General features: G+C 39.2%; 1 protein-coding gene across 1 annotated transcript in view; it reads left to right on the forward strand.

The window, feature by feature from the left end:
- The window catches only part of LOC129096836 (zinc fingers and homeoboxes protein 2-like), a 99,128-nt gene extending 78,136 nt beyond the window's left edge, over positions 1-20,992 (forward strand). The window contains exons 3-5 of the mRNA XM_054605514.1: positions 3,988-7,292; positions 10,045-10,204; positions 19,921-20,992. Coding sequence (XP_054461489.1) covers positions 4,327-7,292; positions 10,045-10,201 — 3,123 coding nt within the window. The 5' untranslated portion in view covers positions 3,988-4,326 and the 3' untranslated portion in view covers positions 10,202-10,204; positions 19,921-20,992. The remainder of the gene's footprint in view (positions 1-3,987; positions 7,293-10,044; positions 10,205-19,920) is intronic.
- The last annotated feature ends 622 nt before the right edge of the window (positions 20,993-21,614 follow it).

Below are 21,614 nucleotides of genomic sequence, written 5' to 3' on the forward strand. Positions count from 1 at the left end.
TGTTTTAGAGGCTCTTTTTTCAGTTTTCTTCCGTCCATCTCTCTCTCCGTTGGGCTCCTTTTCAGTTTTTTACCTCCTACACTCTCTCAGCCTTTACCGTCGATTTGAGCTCCTTTTCTTCTCTTCTTCTTCGTCTCCTACACACTCGTCTCCCTCCGACTCTTCCTATACGTGGCCCCTCTGATCTGATCTCCTCTCCTCCTCCTACACTCTTTTCTTTCTTCTCCTCTCGTTTCATCTCTCTTTTCCCACTTCACCTCTGGCAGCAGCTTGGTCTCTGGCAAAGTATTTTTAAGCACACCGATGTACAGAAGAAGAGAAAACATTAAGGGGAATTCACATTATTTGTTAAGATTTAGTCAGAATTTAGCCTCCAAGCAGTGATTATTTTATTATCTACAAATAAAAGACCCAATTGAGTCCTTTAAGAAGCAACTTAACACCAGTTTTAGCTTGAATGCGCCTCCTCAACTTATTCAGAATCTGTCTCAATCTCTTTTACCATTACGACTTTGAGTGTCACTCAGGTTCTATGAGTTCAGGGTGACCTCCAGAGACGGTGTGTAAGACCAGGGTTTGTACCATCTATGGAGGAATGAATAAAAAACACACAGTTAATATCAGTTTCTCATATCTTGAAGGGAGGTGTTACCCTTATTGGCTAGTATTTTTGGGGCATAAAGTACCAAACAAATACAGATCAGTTTGGTGTTCTGGAGGAAAACATGTTAAATTGCTTTAAACTCTTTAAATTGCTTTCTTTTAGTCTCACTAACCCAACGATATAAAATACAAAACCAAGAAAAGTAAGACATCCTCGTCCTTTAGGCAAATGTTTGGCATTTCGGCTTTTACTGAAGGGTAAAATAGAAAAAACAATATCTGTTCTAAGAGTTTAGTACCAAAACAATAATCTGTTTATGTATTTTACTTTGTCAAACATAAACCCTTTTTCCCATTCACCAAAGTATAGCAGTTCAGTGTTAAAGTGAAGCTTCTTACACAAAGGTCAATATTTTGAGTTTTGACCCTGATGATGTTAAAGTGATGTCATCGGGTTAAATTAGTGTATCAGAAAGTCTGGTGTTGATGATATTGCGTTGCATTATGGGAAATGTAGGATTCAGGGACCTAATCTAAGGAATAAAAGTACCAAAATGTCTGTTTGACGTTTTCTTCGGTAAATCTGTCACTTGTGAAGGTGCAACTAAACCGCTGGACTTCTCCTTTAAATAAAGAACTTTCTCTGAATAAAATAAAGTCATAAATTAGAAAAGTTTTCTTATTCAGATGAGGAAGCAACAAACCGAAGCAAGCTTAAGAAAGCGGCCAAATACTTGATCCCAGCTTTCCGGACTTGACCGTTTCCAGTGCTCGATGCTCCGGTCTGGAGGTCTTTGCAGGTCTTCTTGTTTCCTGGTAACGACCTGAACTTGGACCTGATCTGGGTCAAAACCAAAATCATATGCAGAGAAAAAATCAGGTCGTGTTGCATTGCTGCAGGATTTTTGGGAGCGAGGAGAGTGTGAGCTGTGAAATGAAAGAAAAATAATGGTGTTGGTGTCTCTCTATATTTGGGTTTTAATTGTCTTCGGGTCCCTCCTGGATCAGGTTTGGGTCGATTCTAAATAAGTATCGAGGCTCAATAATCCCACTATAAATGACTTGAACAATCATTCTTTTTCTTCGCTCTCGTCTATCGCGTTACCTGCTGGGGAAATCTCATTAGTTGAAGGACGCCGTAAACAGCGATGTAAATGCATTAGATTTATAATAACATAGGATTAGTTCAGTCTCATTGCACAGCGCAACAATTCAAACAGGACTCTGGATACTGTGAAACTATAAAAACACGTCTCCTGTGCGGGCGGCGCGGAGCTGATCAAGGCTGTGAGAGCATGAAATATGTCCAACATTAAGTGACACTGGGGACAAATAACAGCTTGCCCAATACTAATTAAGTGTTGAAAAGCTCTCATTTTTTCTGGCAAATGTGTTTTTATTTCTTCCCCTCCCCCAAAAATGATTGAGACACCTTTTCAAAGACTGCAGATATAAAATGCACCAAAAACTTCATTTTATCGTATTATTTTTGTGATATTTCTGTGTCTGTCGAATGTAAATGCTTTTGATTCTTCCTCCCCTTTACGCTCTCTTTCTATCTTCTTCCTCTTTAAACACTCTGTTGTCCCTTTCTCTTCGTCCCTCTTTATGTTTCTCTGCGTTCTTTTCTCCATTCTGTCTTCTCTCTCTTTCTTTCTGTCTGCCAGGCCATGGCCTAGTTAAAACGTCTTCTGCTTTGTGCCCGTTCTCTTTCATCGGCTCAGAAGTTTTTACATTCTCCCTCTTTATCTCTGATTCTCTTTTTGTATATTTTCCTTTTGTACCTGCATTTGTCCTTCTTTTATTATCACCATTTCCTCCCTCTCTTCCCATATTTATTTATACCTGTTATCCCCCCTTTCTCTCTCTCTCTCTTCTGCCTCTCCTTGTGTTGTTAACCTCGCTCTCTCTCTTCCATTGTGTGGATGATAGCTGTCAGGAGATCTCATCGCTGAGTCTCTCTTATTACATGATTACAGGGTAATTATCCTGTGAAGTTGTCTTTGCCCGAATCTATGAAAGACGCTTAATGTCTTTTTAATAGGGTTTGGAGACTTTTTTTTTGTCTTTTGTAGTTTCAGTGGACTCTTCAGTTTATTGCGTCCACATGTGATTGGCCTGGAACAGCGTGTCCTGATTAAGTGGCACTTTTTTGTGCGCGACGTCTCACTCCGAGTTGTCATTCAGACCAGCTTCTTTTTTTTTACCTCTGGCTCTGGCTTTGTCAGCAAAAACGCTGTTGTCTTCCAGCGTCTGATTAAGCTGGACCCTGATGAAAATCCTGTGATGTGAAGGACGAATGCCGACACAGAAAACCTGGCCTGGACTTTAGAGAAAGAAAAACGTCACAATGCTTTTTAAGATTGGAACAGCCCATCTTTGATGTGGAGTTGTGTAACAACCAGTACAGCCCCAGAGGGTTTATATGTGTTATTATAGATAATCAATATCTCATATGTGCTGTCAAGGCGGCAACCTCTAGTTCTAGTGTCTTAAAGCTGCATTCTCTCTCCTGTCCACCAGGGGGCGACTCCTCTGGTTGTATAGAAGTCTATGAGAAAATGACTCTACTTCTCTCTTGATTTATTCCCTCAGTAAACATTGTAAACATGAGTTTATGGTCTCAATCTCTAGTTTCAAGTCTTCTTCAATACAGCATGATGTTCATTTAGTAAATGATGCTCCATTTAGAGTCAAACAGACCATAAAGCAGGGGATGCTTTAGGGCGGGGCTACACACTGATTGACAGGTCGACACCAGAGACGTATACTGCGTCTACCATGGGTTAAACGTTTGAAGCGTATTTCTGTGCTTTGTCTGACGTTCATAATGAATTTTAGACATGGAAATAGTTACCAGTAACACATAAAGTGTTTTTATAGGAAACAGTGTCATAATTTAAATTTTCAGGGGTTTTAAGTTCACTGCTTCATAACCAACTTGCCGTCTTTGTAGGAGCATTTGATCCAAAGCGCATAATAGTACAAGACTGCATATATTTTCAGTACAAGTGACCCAAGTAGGAATAAAAAATGTGTTGATGTTTCTGTGTTTTATCCTTGATCTTGTGTTGATCTCACATCTTTTAAATAAATAGAACCAAAAGCGTAGTTTGCCTGTTTACAATAGTGAATATTGTCTATTTTTTACCCTTCTGTCATTTCCTATCATGCATATTTCCCGTTTCTTTGTCTTATTCTGGGTGAATGCAGCGCATCACTTCACAGATAAAACAAATATCAACATGACTTCTCTCTATGTTTCTCTAACATGTATTTTTCTCTGCTTTTAGTCTCTCCCCAAGTGGCTTCAGCGCAGCTCACTGAACACAAACAATATTAACATGTAATTTTCTCTCTTTCTCTCTCTGTGTCTTTGCTCAGCTTGAGAGTCGCTGCTGTCTGTGATGCCCTCCCATGACGCCCCGGTCGGTAGCTGACACTGCCAGTGAGCGGGAGACGCCACCGCACAACCGGTCCTGGGCCGGCGCCGTCAGCCGGTTATCGCCCTCCCTCTCGCAGGCTGGAGACTCCGACTCCGCCCACCTACCAGTATTCACAACCATCAGCTCCAATCCACCCCAGTAAGTCTCTTTCAGAAACCGACACCCTGACGTCCTCAGCCAGCACCACCAGCAGCAGCAGCCAAAAAACACAGTATCTTCAACGCAATCAGCAACACCAGCACCACCTTTATCACCACCACCACCAGCAGCAACCATCATGTCCAGACGTAGAAAGTCCTCCACTCCTTGCATGGTCCGGGTCATGAGCGACCTGCCTGAAGAGCAAGATGACCCAGAGGAGGTAATGGACACGGAAATACTGGCGGACAGCGTAGAAAAAGAACAATCAGAATCTGCAGGAAAGAATCCAGACACCCAGCAGGAGAATTCAGAGAATCCAGACCAGCAGATGTTTCCAGAATCAGTGGAAAACCAGAATCCTGAGCCATTACAACAAGAGGAGCAGTTGGGTGGGAAAGATCAACCTTCTGTCATTGAAGATGAGGAGGCCACGGAGCAGAAGGACAGGGAAGAGGTTGACTCTGACCCGGCGGCACAGAAGAGGCAGCCCAGAGGCTACGAGTGCAAATACTGCCCGTTTTCAACGCAGAGCCTGAATGACTTTAAAGAGCACGTGGACTCCAGCCACCCGAACGTCATTCTCAATCCCATGTACCTCTGCGCCGTCTGCAACTTCAACACCAAGAAGTTCGACTTGCTCACAGAGCACAACGAGAGCCAGCACCCGGGCGAGATAAACTTCAAGTTCAAGAGGATAAAAAGGAACAATCAGACTATCTTAGAGCAGACAATCGAAGGCAAGGACAATTCAGTTGAATGCGAAGTGACAAATGGACAGGGTGAAGGCAACAGCAGCTCCGTGTTTCCAGCTTGCGTATCAACCACAGTGAAAAGCCCCGAAAATATCCAGACGCTCTATCAAGGGAGCGAATTGAAAAGCCAGCGGGACGGACTGATCCAGAAGAATCAAATCACAGCGGTGAACATCAACGGAACCGTCATCATCCCCGAACCCACCATCCTCCAAGGGCTCTCCCACGTCGCCCCCATGCTCCAGCGCCCGCCCAACTTCAACTCTGTACCAAAAATAGCTGTTCCCTTGAACACCACCAAATACAACCCTTCTTTAGATGACAACTTGACGTTGATAACCTCCTTTAACAAGTTTCCTTACCCAACGCATGCTGAGCTGTCGTGGCTCACGGCTGCCTCCAAGCACCCGGAGGACCAGATCAAGGTCTGGTTCACCACCCAGCGGCTTAAGCAAGGCATCACCTGGTCCCCGGAGGAGGTGGAGGAAGCCAGGAAGAAGATGTTCAACGGTTCTATCCCTCCTGCACATCACACGTTCACCGTCCTGCCTACAAACCCCGTCTTTCAGCCGTCTGCCAAATCCTCCCAGCAGACATTCGTCCACACAACGGTTGGGCATGCAAGTCATATACGAACAACAGCGTCCAACGGGTTCAATGTAGTCGCCACCATAAACTCCCCCGCTGGAGTTGCACTTGGCTCCAACCATTCCCTTAAACGAACCCTGCCGACGTACCTGACGACGGTGTTCGGCCCGGAGTCCAAGCGGCCCATCATGGCGGTCGCCCCCCATTCTGGTGACGCTAAAGACAGGGGCCTCATGGCTCCTCCACCCCCGCCTCCCCCAAAAGACCGCCTCCCAATGGCTCCGCCTCCTGTTCCCATGGAGATGAAGAGACCTGTAGCAGTTCCTCTTGTCACCACGGAGATGAAGAGGCTATCCGCTGCTGTGCCTTTAATGCCGCCGCCATCATTGTCGCCATCGCCGTCTTTGTTGTCCAAAGGGAAGATTCTCTCGACGTTAGGAAGCCCCAAAACAAAGCCGGTGGTGTCGATGCCATCCTTAGTCTTTCCACAGTCTTTAACCAGGCCACTGATAGTTCCCCCGCCTATCTTTGCCCCGCCATTTAACAACTCATTACTTTTTCCTCTTAATTCGTCCATCACTTCCAAAGAGAAGCACCTGAACACCCACGCTATGCCAGCATCTGATCTGAAGCTGCCAAACTCCCCTCCACCTGTTGCCCCACAAATAAGGAGGCCAACTATTATTCAGTCCATTCGCGCTCCGGGTAAAGCCCCGACCCAGATTCCAGGGTTCCCTTTGGATAGCAGGAAACTAAAAGAACAGCAAGGAGGGGAGGTGAAATCCTACTACCCCAGAGGAGATAAGGTACTAACTCCTCTGGCAGAGGCCAACGGGATATCTCGCACAGATGGCAGATGGTCCCACGATCAAACCTCCCTCGGTCACAACAATGGGGTCCAACATTTTGATGGGCCGCTAGCAGCGCTGAAACCACACTTTAATCAAAAGTCCTCGGTGATGACTCAGTTCCCCTTGCTGGAGAGGATGAAGGGAAAGACGGCGGAACAGCTAAAGATCTTGGAGGAGAACTTCTTGAGGAACAGCTTTCCAACGCTCAGCGATGTGGACAATCTTGCGGGCAGCACCCGACTGTCTCACCAGGAAATCGACAGCTGGTTCGTTGAGCGCCGCGCGCTACGCGACAACCTGGAACAAGCCCTCCTCAACTCCATGGGCACTAAGAGGATGGGCGGCGGCAGCATCGCGGCCATCAATAAGAAACGACTACATCAGCAGCAACAGCAACACCAAACTCTACAGCTGAATGGGATTCACAAACCAAGCACTGGTGTGGGCCATCTTAAAAGCCCTCTTCCACCATCTTCCAGCCTTCCCATCATCGCCCCCTCCATCCCCAGCCCAAATTCCTGCTCAGTGCCTCCAGACGGCCGATCCCTGGCGCTCCTCAAGGACGATTTTGCTCAAACGCGGTGGCCTTCCCCTGAGGAGTTCAGCCAGCTGGAGGGTCGGACGGGACGCGCCGAACTCGCCCGCTGGTTCAATGACAGCCGGCTGCAGAGCGGCGGCCTGGAGCTGGCGCAACTTTTTCACAACAATGGAGTGAACGGAGGACAGGGGCCACTTATGTGCTCTCCCAAAAACACTCCCCCTAATATCCTCCAGCGCTGTCAGGAAGGAGCCCTATCAAACAACAACGGCAGTAAGGTGTTGGAGGTGGAGTTGGGCTGGCTAATGGAGCAGCGCGCCAACAGCCTCAGCAGTCAACAACGGGATGAACTCCAAGACCGGTTGGCTGGAAGGTACCGTATTAAAATAATATCAAAAGTTGTGCACATACATGTATTTTCTTTTAATCTTCTCAGGACCTTTCAGTGGCTTCTGTTAAGACGTTTTAGGTTTGAGCTTGAGATTCAAGATTCTTGATCACTACTACAGTGGTTTCCGAACTTTTTCACACCACCGTTGTATGATAGACTGACATCGCCCTTTGCTTTTAATAATCTATTTGTACCGCTATATATGGTGCTACTGGCAGCTAGGGGGCGTGGCCTAGGTGTGTTTGAGACGACATGGATGGGCTACTTGTTTGTTAAAACTGCAATGGCTCCTGAAGAGGTTTGCGTAGGTGCTGCATAAGCATCAGTTCAATCAGAACTGGAGAGTATTTCTTCATAGAAAGACGAGCAAAGAACGACACTGAAGGCTTTTGCCGATGGAAGATATGTTTTGGCTCTTCTTCAAAATACCTGCCAAGTATTTTTTTCCAAACAGTTTCCAACAACGACTTCTCGTATGATTGTGTGTAACAAACCATCTGCTCGGGTCAGGTTACTTCGAGCCACCAGACCCTCAATATTGCATCCACATATGTACACGGATTTTGTTAACAATTTTTGGATTTTAATATTAATGAATTAAATTATATAGAATAAATAGATTTAAAGATACATATTTAAACTGAAATAAACAATGAATACAATTATATGTGCTTTATATTTTTTTATTAAATTTCTTTCATTTCTTCAAAATCAATATGAGCTTTTGAGGTGGAAAGTGAAAACCTGCAATTGATTTGGTCAAACCCACAACATTTTACATTTCCATGGTCCTGGCAGTCTACCAGGTTACCGCTATTTGTCTTGTTCTTTTCAATTTCAGTACTAAATCACAAAATTGCCTGTAATAATCTGTACAGCATACAACCTCTTCCATCTTGTGGTTTCTACGCACCGACACCTTCTGTGGAGAAAATAGCGACCAAAACAAATTTCCGCTTCCTCGTGCTGTTTGTTTTTATAGTTGCCACATTAACTTTATTTCCAGGACATTAACCCACAAATAGACGAAACTCTATTTAGTCTTCCAGGAGCTTGGGAGATCTTTGGCTAAATAACACAGCCATTACGTTGGAAACCAATATCTCCAGAATAATTTGGGTAAGAGTTTTATTCTTCCCGTGAGTCAGCTCTGGGTTTTTGGAAAGCACCACAGAATGAACCTGCACTGACAGCACATTGAATCCTTCTGGTTCCTGTTGGTTTTATAAACTCTATAAACAACAAAGCGCACTGTGAATTAATGAGACAACAAAGAAACGTTGAAGTTCACAGTCATACTTGCTGATAATTTACAGTAAATGGACTGAAATTATGTTTATCAATAAAATAATCTGCAGATTTTTCAATTAATGAGAATCATTATTATTTGTTGCTTAGTTAAGAGTGATCTTTTTTATTTTATAAAGTAAAACTTGATAATTTTTTGCGCAAATTGAAACCCAAGACGCTTGTTCCAGTTTTTTATTCACTATTTCTGACAAGGTCCAGGACACAGTCCTCCTTGAGAATTTAATTATTTTGATTATAAGTTTTCTCCTCATTATAATTAAAAAATAATATCCCACTTCTGACCCACTTGTGTTTAATCTGATTGAGAAACTCAGACCCTTTAATATCGAAAAATTGATTGACAGTTCCCTTTGATTCTGAAAAACAAATACTGTTAAAAAAAACAAGTTTCAGAAATTATTTGGCAGATTTTTTTTTTTACTTTCCCTTTATTTGAAAATAAATCACTGCCAGATTTTTTTACATCTTAACTTCACTGTATTGTCTCATGGTGGACAGTCTAACTGGGGACAGATTGATGTCAAAAGTGATAAAATATATTACAAAGTAAATGTTCAATATTGACTTTATCTACTTACACAGTATGTCTTTTCATTTGGCATTTCTCAATTTGTATAACAATTCCATTTAATATTTATGTGAAAACACAAAATGAAGAAAAATGGGTTTTTATATATATGACATTGGTTTGCATTAAAAATAAATATTATATGAGCTGTAAAAAAACAAAAATAAGAACATCGTCGACAAACATTCAAGCTTTCTTGTCACCTCAGTTATGTTTACGTTCAATATTTTGGATATTGTCTGCATGCTTGAGTATATTATCTTCTTTATGAAAAAATTACAAAAAATATGATTTATGTCTGTCTTTGTATGCATGTTAGTAGAGAAGGAGATTCAAACAAATATACATATATATATTTACACATATATATATATAACTATATTTATATATGTGTGTGTGTATATATATAATATATATATATTTATTTAAACATGTCTATATATATATGTTTTTACGTATATATACATATTTATATATCAATATGTATGTATGTGTATATATATGTGTAAATATATGTATTATGTGTATGTATGTCTGTATGTATTTGATTATATATATATATATATATATATATGTATGTATTTGATTATATTATATATATATATATATATATGTTTATACATATATATGTATAGATGTGTGTAAACATATGTATTTAAAAAAAAAAAAAAAAAAAATGGTCAAAAAAGGCACCTTTAAAAGGAAACACCTGGCTGTATCTGGATCAGATCTGGATCATTTGTGGGTTTTAATTGATCACTAGTATTGATTATGGGTCTGTAAGTATCAGTGTACCTGATTCTACTTGTTTTCCGTCTGTATAAGTTTGTTTAACCCTTTGATCGCCCTCCACAGACGGAGGCAGCAGAACGTGGCGGAGTTGAAGAACGGGGGACAGAACGGGGGAGTCGTTGGGGGAGCGAGGGAGGTGTTCGGCAGCTGGCTGGAGGACGGACACTCGAGGAGAGGACGGGAGCTGCTCCTGGACCGGGAGAGGAAGATGACTGGATGAACGGTGAGTACACCCTCATGTGTTTCTGCTCCACTCTTTTGTATTTTCATGATAAAAACGGTTGGATGAGTTCAAAACGAACCCAAAGTACTTTAAGAACACAAGCGAAGGAAAAACCCTGAACAGACAATCCTCTGAAAAGCTGCATTCATGCCAGAAAGAGAGTTATTCTGTTCATGTTAAGAGACCAATAGCATTTAATTAGACCTGCAACTGAATTACATTCTCCATCAAGAACAGCTCTAATTATTTCTAAGTTAAATGATTAATCACTTATTCTATCAAATGTCAAAAAATGACAAACGACCTCCTTTTAAGTCGTTCAGTGAAATGTGAATTGAATTTTTCTCTGAGTAATATTTCTGAAGAGGAGGAAGATTTAACAAACAAAGAGTGTGAACAGGCTGACCTGAGGAGTCTCTTTGTTTACTCAACAAAACACTTGTTTATCCTTGAGCTCAAACAACGTTCATCGAGTTTCTCTTCCTCTTAAAATGTCTGCAAAGCCCAGTTTTTCTTAAAAGTTTTAAACTTTGCCAAAATTTGTGTTTGTTTGTGCCAGATTGGAACTCAGAAGTGTCCACACTTAACAGATAGTCAGATGTATTTTGTGGTCAAGTAGCTGCTGTAAAACAAATTTAATTTCTTATAAATCCTTCACAATAAAGCCCAAGTAATTCTAGCTTTTTTCTATTCCTTTCCTGATGCATCATTTTAATTTATTTATTTATTGAAGAAAAGCTGCTGACAAAGCCAATTCAGTGATAAACACATTTTATTATTTATGAATCCTTCACAATAAAAGCCCACCGTTATTAATACTGCTTAGTTTTCCTCTAAGATTTATTAGTAAATGTGTTTATTGAAGAATAGCCACTGACAAAGCTCCGCAAATTAAGTGATAAACATATTTCATTACTTATAAATCCTTCACAGTAAAAGTCCACCATTATGTTTGCAGTATACTGGCCTCCCTGCACTACTATTAGACATCTTTTGGGGAATAATAGTCTCTAACAAATCTGCGTTAATTAGTTGATAAACATAAATTATGTAAATGCTTCACAATAAAAGCCCTTGTGTGAAACAAGAAGTCGAGGTTGATTTATTTGACGCATAACTTGCTTAAACTAGTTTGGCTCTTCTGCGGTTATTTTAAACCAATCAACGATCTTTTCCTGAACATTACCAAGTCGTTTTGTTTTCTAAACCCAACTTAGTTATTTCCCCTTAAGACAGAAGCTTATTTTAAAAAGACCGTTTGTATGTAACGAGCTAAAAAATGACGTGTTTTGGGACTTTTGTAGTAAAAGTTTCCACTCAAAAATCTTATAGTGGTGGACCTTTTGAATAAAACAAAAGTATGACATGCATCTAAAATAAAACTTACATTTTTAGAGAAAGATATTGATGATTGATGCATTTCTAAACTTATCTCCACTTTATCCGTCCATATTTTATCTTTATTTCACCATAAAAATAATTAATTAACCTGCACATTACAAGATGTAGTCTGAGCACTTTTCATGCCATGTTTAACTGTCTGATTTCTCACCAGGCATGTAGCAGATGAACAACACTTGTTTTTTAATCCATATTTATTTTACATATTTGATACAATTTCTTACTCTTCCAGCTTTTTTATGAAACAAAACTTACATTTCTAGAAAAATATATTCATAATTTATGCATTTCTGCACTCTTTCAGTCCAAATTCTGTCTTTAAATTCTCTTTATTTCACCATAAATTGTATAAAATCTAAAGTGTGCAGACTCTTCTGTGTATCTGAGTGTGCGGCTGCAGGTTTTTCACATGCAGAGCGACTGATTTATCGGAGCGAGGCCTCCGTTGGTCCCCAGCGTCTCCCCCCTCTTCCCCCCCGGTCTGTCAGTGTTGAAGCCAACACCTCGATCCCGGGCAACAAACAGAACCCTCTCCAGCCAGTCATCAGTCTGTGTGTGTGTAGCTGTGTGAGTTTTGGCTTCAGCTGCTCGGCAACAAACACTAAACTTCAGCGAAATTTAGGGAAGGAACAAAAAAAACAAAAAAACCAGCGTTATTGGTGCCTAAAATAGCAGCAGACCCCCCGGTGGGGTAAAAGTTTGATAGATAAAAGACTCCGCCTGGGGCAAAGTGTGACGACAGAGCCTCCTGCTTGTTCGCTCTGCTGTCTGTTCTGACAGAAGATTGAAAGTTTTAATGTTTGCACGCGGCCTTTTTTGCTTTTTTTTTTTTTAAATAGAATGTGTTCAAATGATTTCCTCCAGACAAACAGCCGTAAACAAGGTGGAGACTTTCAACTCCCGACATCGCCCCTCTCGTGACGGACTGTCAACACTTTTGGATGTCTTCAAAATCAACGCTTGACAGCTGGAATCAATAATCAATATGCAGCGACAATAACTGTAGATTTTTGTAAATATGAAATCTTTCCTGTCAGCAGTGTCTGATAATGTCTTCTTGCAGTTAAGTTGCAGCATAAAAACATAAAATCTGTTCTTTCACACATAAATAAAATAAGAAATGTGAAAATATGTTAAAAATACCAAAGTTAAACATGAAAGTAAAAGAACACAAGAGTTAAAGAAAGTGTCCGATCTTTAGCTGATCAGCAGTTTTCTAATACTATGAAATCACATATATAGAAAATATGTATAATAAGTATACTTCATACTTAAGCATAACATTACACAAAATAACATAGCATATTATAATAAAATATAATATAACATAATATAACATAATAAAATATAATAAAACATAATATAATACAATAAATATAATAAAATAATAAAACATAATATATTATAACATAATATAATAAAACATAATATATTATAACATAATATAATATAACATAATATATTATAACATAATATAATATAATAAAACATTATAATAAACATATTATAATATAACATACTGTAACATAATTAAATATAATTAAACATATAATATAACATAATATAATACAACATGATAAAATATTGTGATGGTTTATGTGCGTTCTTGAACCAAACATCAGACTGAAAAACTCAACGTCAGCGTCGTGTTTTTACATCTTTACGGTAATAAAATAATTGAACTGTTTGTCACATCAAACATCCTGAAGCCGTCTGAAACCTTCAGCCGGCTGAGGTCTGGATCTTCAGGTGGTGGAGCCTCGTTAAATCGTTGTTGTTCTGTAGATCTGATCAGCTGGTGAGCCGGATGATAAATGAACAGGAGCTGCTTTCTAAACTCTGGCGGTTTTGTGACCGTGGCAACGATCCGGTCGGCTCTGCCAGACGGCGGGTTCTGGTTCCAGGTATCACCGCCGGCTGAGCTCGGCTCTCCGGATCCGTTTGGCTCTCAGATCTCAGAGCTGGAATCCAACGAACTGCAGCTCCAAACCTCTATCTAATCAGAGAGATTCAGGAAACATTCTTTATTAACTTATGAGCCAGATTTAAATAGATTTAAGTAGAAGAGAGAGACTTTCTTATGAATCTGACCGATTAAAACAAATACATTACATATTTAAGTGATAGAACATCAACTTTTTCCATATCTCTTTGTCTCTCTGTCTTTCCTTCCATCCGTCTGTCTGTCAGTCTGTCTGTCTGTCTGTATATCTATCTGTCTGTCTGTCTGTCTGTCTGTCTGTCTGTCTGTCTGTCTCTCTGTCTGTATATCTGTCTGTCTGTATATCTGTCTGTCTGTCTGTCTGTATATCTGTCTCTCTGTCTGTCTGTCTGTCTGTCTGTATATCTGTCTCTCTGTCTGTCTGTCTCTCTGTCTGTATATCTGTCTGTCTGTCTGTCTGTCTGTCTGTCTGTATATCCATCTGTCTTTCTGTCCATCCGTCCATCCATCTGTCTGTCAGTCTGTATATCCGTCTGTCTGTCCACCCATACATCTGTCTGCCTGTCTGTCCATCCATCCGTCTGTCTGTCTGTCTGTCTGTCCATCCGTCTGTCTGTCTGTCTGTTTATCTGTCTGTCCCTCCTTCCGTTCATGTGGCATCTGTCTGTCTGTCCGTTCACATATCTGTCTCTTTATCTCTTTATCTTTCCGTCTGTCCGTCTATCAGTATTGACGGATGTCTCCTTCTATCTGCATCATTGTTAATCGACACAGAAGCTTTGTTTGAACTTTTGTCATCGATTGAAGAAAAACATTTTATTTTAAAAGGAGACTTCGATATATTTCTTGTGTTTCTAAAGTGTCTAATGGGAACAATGGTTTTGGAAACTGGTCCAGTATTGATTCAGAAAGCTCACGTCCACTAAAAGTTCTTGTTCGTCTGAGTAACATTTTTAATATGTTTCACTATCGAACTGGTTGAAATGGTTTCCAGAGACATTTTTCCTGAGTTCTTAATTCAAATATCTTGAGATGTTTCTTTTATCCGTTTCTCCGTGTGATCCATCTGAGGCCTTCAGTCGGCCTGGCGCTCGTCTCTCCTGGACCAGACACTTGGGGTATGTTTGTTTTATGCCCCTCCAGGGCCAGACGGGCGGGGTTTGTCACACCGGATGCCAGCAGCTGGCTCACGATTTATTTCAGGTCTCTGAAGTTGTCTAAGCCCCTCCCGTCTGGTACGCCGGGGAGAGTAAATCAAACATCACGCATTCTTCTGAGCCGCTATTCAGCTCAGACGTTGCCTTCAGAGGTGAGAGGAAAATGTGAGATATTGAAAAGGAGTTTGTTTTGTGTGAAAGAAAGGAATGTATGTTTTTTGTTTGTGTGTTCAATGAAAACATCTCTTTTTATTATGTTTACCTGGCCGTCACTTCTACATTCTGCCCTCAAACACAGATTTCTCCTGCTTACATGCAAACTGCTGAGTAAATAAAAATTCCAACATAATTTATAGCGTAACTCACTTTGAAGGTCAAATACAAATTCTAGGGGTTTTAAAGTGTTTTTGGAAGGCTTACATAAAGAAATAGAACATATTATTAAATACAGATTTTATAAAAGCCATATTCTAATGCACATGTGTAGGAAAGGTGTGAACATTTTCCACACAACAAAACTATATTAAAGCAAAATGTTAATAAAGGATCATCTCATATTCAGCTCTCACAACTGGAATTAAAAACCCTAAAAGTTATTCAACCATTAAGCAAAACATTATCAATATGGAACTTACATCCTCCTGATATCGTTCCGTATTAATCATAACACTCTGTTTTTCGGGGGGAAATGGAAGATAAAAGCGACGGACGTATCTGTTTAGAATATTAATATTAACGGGAATGAAATCAATAACCAAGAGGTGGCTGCAAAATAAAGTGTGAATGAATTACAAAATAGAAAAAAAGGTGATAAAGCATATTTGGTGAAGGGAGCGAATATATCATGAAATAACCAGTGTGTGTGTGAAAAAGATGGATGTTTAGTTAATGATGTTCTTTCTTTTCATAGTTTAGTTCTTTGGGTTTAGTAAAAGGTAGATTTTTCTCTGGATCGGTTGTTGTGCACAACAATGCCCATGGATGGATTACGGAACTCAACAGGAAGAGAAGAGATGCAAAATGTCTACAAAAAGATTCAAAAAGACCATAAAGAGACGCAAAACTACCAAAAAGAGACACAAAATGGTTCAAAACAGACACAAAAAGACCTTGAAGGGATTCAAAACGTCCAAAAAAGGTGCACAAGGACCAAAAAGAAATATAAAAGATTATGAAGAGACACAAAATTACCAGAAAAGAGACACCAAAAGACAACGAAGAAAGTCAAAACGTCAACCAAACATTGCAAAATGACCAAAAAGACATTAAATAGATTCAAAATGTCTACAAAAAGAAGCAATATGATCAAAAAGAGACTCATATAAAGAGCACAGAGAAGCAAAGCTACCATAAAGAAACACAAAAAGACAATGAAGAGGTGCAAAACTACCAAAAAAAGGCACAAAATATCCGCAAAAGGTGCACAATGACCAAAAAGAGATATAAAACTACCAGAAAAGAGACACCAAAATACCACGAAGGCAAAAGAAAGTCGCAAAATGACCAAAAAGAGACACAAAAAGACATTAAATAGAAATGTCTACAAAAAGAAACAATATGATCAAAAAGAGACTAATTAAGACAACAGAGAAGCAAAGCTACCATAAAGAGACACAAAAAGACAATGAAGAGATTCAAAATGTCTACGAAAGATACAAAATGACCAAAAAAACCCAAAATGATCTTAAAGAGGCACCAAAAGACCACGAAGAAAGTCAAAACGTCAACCAAAAGTTGCAAAATTACCAAAAGAGACCCAAAAAGACGATAAATAGATGCAAAATGTCTATAAAAAGTAAACAATATGACGAAAAAGAGACTCATTAAGACCACAGCAAAGCAAAACCACCATAAAGAAACACAAAAAGACAATGAAGAGATTCAAAAGGTCTACAAAAAGATGCAAAATGACCAAAAAGAGACACAGAACTACCATAAGGAGACACGAAAAGAGCATCAAAAAAGACAACACTACCTAAAAGAGACACAAAAAGGAGCCAAACGACCCAAAAGAAAAGCGAAAGATCCGTTATGATCTCTAGTGACCTTGTTTTGATATTTTTAAACTCATATTTTACATGTCGGGGCCAAAACGTTCGTCGTGATCTTAAACTGATCTTTCCAGACGTCTGCAGCCAAACATCTAAATTTTATAATTTCTTTCTGTTCATAATAGCACAAGGTACCGCTGCCTTTCTCTCTTTTTGTCAACATAGAGGACGTGGCCTCGGCCGTCTTGTTTGAATAAACTTCATGACTTCATTTGTCAGCAGACAAAAAAAACAGTTAATCGTTTGCAGAAACGCTGGAGTCGTTCGGAGAGGAATAAGAAAAAGTGTTGCGTTGCTTTCTTTTTCTTTTTTTGTATTTTGGTTTACACATTGTGTGGGGCAGATTCAGGGTCAGAGGTTAAAGGTCACAGCAGCAAAATGAGACTAGGAGAGAGTGATGGCTTCGCCCAGATTACATCAAGAAGCCGAAACGATTGATGGAGCAAAAACAAATTCCTGCTGCACAAATTGATGCGATGTCTCCAGCTCGTATGTGTGTGTGTTAATGTTTTATGTGTGTGTGTGTGTGTGTGTGTGTGTCATCCATTGTCCTGTCCCACTAATCACGGCGGCTCTGGGCTTCATTTAATCAGCACAGCCCATAATAACCTATCAACAGTCGTAGCTTATAGATGAAGGTTTAATTGCTGAAATGCTGCAGTGCGTCTCCGTCGCTGTCGTCGTTATGACGTTAAACACACACTGAACGTTACCTCTTTCCAGGTAAACGCCATCTGAACATGAGAATAATAATAATTGGGTTTAATTCCGTAGAATCGGTTTTAATAAAAAGAAAAAAGGTTTTTTGTTATTGTAAAAAATGATTCATTTGGAGCCAGAAATGGTCAGTTCAGGGCATTCAAATGGAAGAAAGATCAATAAATAAAAGGAAAAAGTCTCTATATTCAAATCTAGTACTTTTTAAATAAAATATCTGCCATTGAGAATCATCTGACATCCTTTAAAAGACTGAAACAAAAGCAAAAATCATTTGACGTTAGATTTGTGAATTTTGTTGTCTGACTGCACTCTGTGTTGGTTGTGATTGCCAATCAACATTTTATCTTTGGTTAATTGATGCAGATATGAAGCTTTGTGTGTTTTCTATTGCTCATTTATTGGTTTTACGGAACCGGCTTCTGGGAAGGTTAGGATTTAGGCTGATTTTATAATTAAATTGGCTTAATCTGATCTAGCGCCTCTGGCTTTTAGCTACCAGTAATTTGATTTTTTTTTTGTGTTGTCCAATTTTTGTTTCTGGGTTCTGGTTTTGTGAATTTCTTTTGGTTTATAAAGTGGAACTTGATTCATATGAAGGTGGTGAAATATTTGGGACATCTGACCAGGTTCCTACAAAAGTCTGAATTTTTAAATAAAATTTGTCGTAGTAATTTCTTGTTACAGTTCTTAAAAAGTTTAGAAAAATCAATAAAAATAAATGTTGCATTAACTGACTGTAGACTTTCATCATCCTGTGTGAATCCTGCTGCTTGTGTATGTGAAGGTAATGAAACGCAACGTCTGTCGGCCATATTGGACCGTCAGCTGTCGAGTAGCAGCTCTGATTGAACAGCTGATTGAACAGCTGTTCACAGCGCCTCCAGCTGATCAGCTTTTCTCTTAAACATAGAGCTGAGTTCCTGAATATTAACAGTGAGTTGAGGGGGAAATGTTTTAAGAACCAGACACATAAAAATGAAATCAAAGAACCACTTGTTTGCAAAAGATACAGGCGACATGAGGAAAGAAGATTAAAACAGGAGGAAATCTCACATAATTATTCATTAAACATTTGTCAAACATTCATTAAAGTGTAGAATTAAACACCAACTACTGAAGGGTCATAATACCTAATTTTACTGATGTGCTTTTGTTTTGAAACATCTACAGGTGGTGTTGAGGTTTATGAAAAGTTTGTAACGGCAAAGTTTATTTACTATATATATATATATATATATATATATATATATATATATATCTCAGTAGAGTTTTGAGTATAACATGCCTCTTGTACTGATGGCAGCTGTCAAAATGTACATTTATACTGAATTTATTTGAGACTGCGATACTATTTGATTACAAGCCTTCATCTGAAAAGTTAAGGTATATTGTCTCTTTACATTCATTTTTTTGCTTTGTATATGTACAGAGTAAGTCTGCAGACAGCTTCAGTTTTGAAATGAAATCCTACCTCCAGAAACTGAGAAAACACTTCTTGATTTATTTTTAACTAATCATGACCTTTTCCGTTGATATGATGAACATGTTAGAAAACAGTTTCTTATTTGTTCATCCAGCAGTTAGAGAGCAACAAGATGATTCATAAGGAGTCTTTGTGTTTGTGTCACCTGCTGCATTTAAGTCCAATATTCTCTCTCAGTTAGCTTTGTTTTTGGTCTCCTCCACCAAAAATCTGTATCTTTAGCTGCTAAATGCTCCGCTATGTTCACCAGCTAGTTTCTAACTAGAACTTTACACAGGAAACAAGCAAGTTAGGTATAGACAATAAAAATACTGAGTTACATTTAGGAAAAGATCATGAAATACTTAGATAAGTTTAGCAAAAGATCATAAAATACTTAGCTCATTTAGGAAAAGATGGTGAAATACTTAGTTAGGTTTAGTTAAAGATGGTGAAATACTTAGTTAGGTTTAGTTAAAGATGGTGAAATACTTAGTTAGGTTTAGTTAAAGATGGTGAAATACTTAGTTAGTTTAAGGGAAAGATCCCCAATAAATCCCTTCAACACTTGACTGTTGATGTTTATTGAAGTGTTGAGTTTGCAGCACATCAGAAAACATGGAGGCTTCATACTTAAATATGAATGTATGAATACAGTTAAAGCAACTAAAGCTCCAATCCACTATTTGAGAACAACAAAGGAGACGTGTGTTACCGTCCATTGTCCTGTTTCTGTAATCACAGCCTCGTTTAGTAACTCCCACACAAACAACACAACTTTAACACAGTTTCCCTCTTACATGGATTAGGAGAGAGAGCGGCCGGTTATTATTTCACAACGTGTCCCAGTTCCCAGCAGCACCAGGCCTCCAGGAACACCGGCTCCAGGCACAACAATTGCTTTTTAATCCTCCCTCTTTTGTTTAGTTTTTTGTATCCTCTTATTTTGACACTTTCTTTCCTCTCTTTTCTGTCCATCTCAGGTGCGATAAGGAGTTGACGCCGTCGCCGCCACTGCTGCTGGAAAGGAGGAGAAAAGAAAACGAGGTGGACGGAGAATGGAGCAACTTTTTTTTATATATATGATCAGATATCGTCATTTTTTGTTCTTTTTTATTTTTTTATCTCTTGATTGTCGCTTCCCGGCTCACACACAACATCATCCTCGCCGTTCTCGACCTGGAGTGACCCCCCCCTTCCACGTTCGCGCAACAAAAGCACGAGTTAGAAAAAAAAAAAAAAAACTGCGGGGGCTTTTATTTTATTTTGTTGAGGCGGATACACGCTCCCAAATTGAAATCAGAGGAGTGCAAGGAGAGATTCAGGGTCACGATCTGTGAAGATAATTGAAACTGCCCTCCCTAACAGTGAATCTATAATTGGACCTTTCTTTTTCATTTCTCACAGTGATGTGAGTTTGACAATAGTTTAACAAAACAGGAGCTAATCCTCTTCTAGTATAAGCAGAGGCGAGGCTCAGTGCACATCAGTTATTCGACTTAAAGCTGTAACAACAAGTAGAATTTGTTTTTTCTTCCCCAAATTTCCTTTCAGAGGCAGATTAGTTGTACTTATGCTGTACTAGCCAGTCACAGTAAAATATTATGAATAATATTCAATTTAGGTAAAATGAAAGAAGTAAATAATGTGGTACTGCCCCTTTAAGATGCCCCGCTACCATTTTCATATAACATACTAGTACACGGAGTATTAATATTGACTGTAACACACAAATTTATCATTCACTCAAAGATCAAAATCAATGCAGCAAAACAAGAGATAATGTATTTTTTTATTCCACACCTGGTTTAAACCTGGAGCCTACATTACCCACAATGCACCGTGACTATAGATAGTTTACAATCAGGTGATTAGTTGGTTTATGACAACTGTCTATAGTTCGGAAACATAAATGTTAAATTGATTAATTGCTCGTTTGGATGCTGAAACAAAATATATATTTCTTTAGATTTATTCAGACTTTTTAAAGAGAAACTGAAACCTAAAGTGACGTATAAGATACCGTGACTTTTAATGGCTTTTAATGTCATCAACCTCCCCTTTAAAAAATCAAACATTCCCTTTAAGTTGGAGTTAAATTTGTTCTGAACATTTTTTCACTTTCCTTTAAGTAAAAACACATTTCTTGATCCAAACTAAACTTCTCCTTTAAGTCGCTCTGAAGGAGGCTGCTCCATCTCGTGATGGGGGGGATTAGCGGGTCGTGACCTCTGGACCGGACGGATGTTTTTGCGGCCGAGGTGATGTTGTGCGTGACCTGTGTTGCCGTGGAGACGCGAGGAGGAGGAGGAGGAGGAGGAGGGTGAAACCGGAGCACTGAATGTGTGCCTGCAGCAGCAGTCTGACTGTAACACACCGACCGACAGAGAGACAGACAGGTTGGATTTAAAACAAACAAATAAACAAACAAACAAAATGCCGAGTGCCAAAGCTGGAATCTGCTGCATTCTAACTACACTTTTGAAAGAAAAAAAAGAAAAAAAAAAGGGTTCTTCTTCTCCTTCTTGTAAATAGAATATATATGTTTGTTTGTTTGTTTTGTTTTTCCTGTATTGCTACAGATTTGTAAAATTTTTGCGGACAAAATTTTGTTACATTTTGTAAAAAATGGGAGCAAATCCCCCCGAAACCCTCCTAGTTTGTTTTTTAAACCCCC

Source organism: Anoplopoma fimbria, chromosome 10 (genome assembly GCF_027596085.1).
Source record: "Anoplopoma fimbria isolate UVic2021 breed Golden Eagle Sablefish chromosome 10, Afim_UVic_2022, whole genome shotgun sequence".
In the NCBI taxonomy this organism is placed as follows: domain Eukaryota; kingdom Metazoa; phylum Chordata; class Actinopteri; order Perciformes; family Anoplopomatidae; genus Anoplopoma; species Anoplopoma fimbria.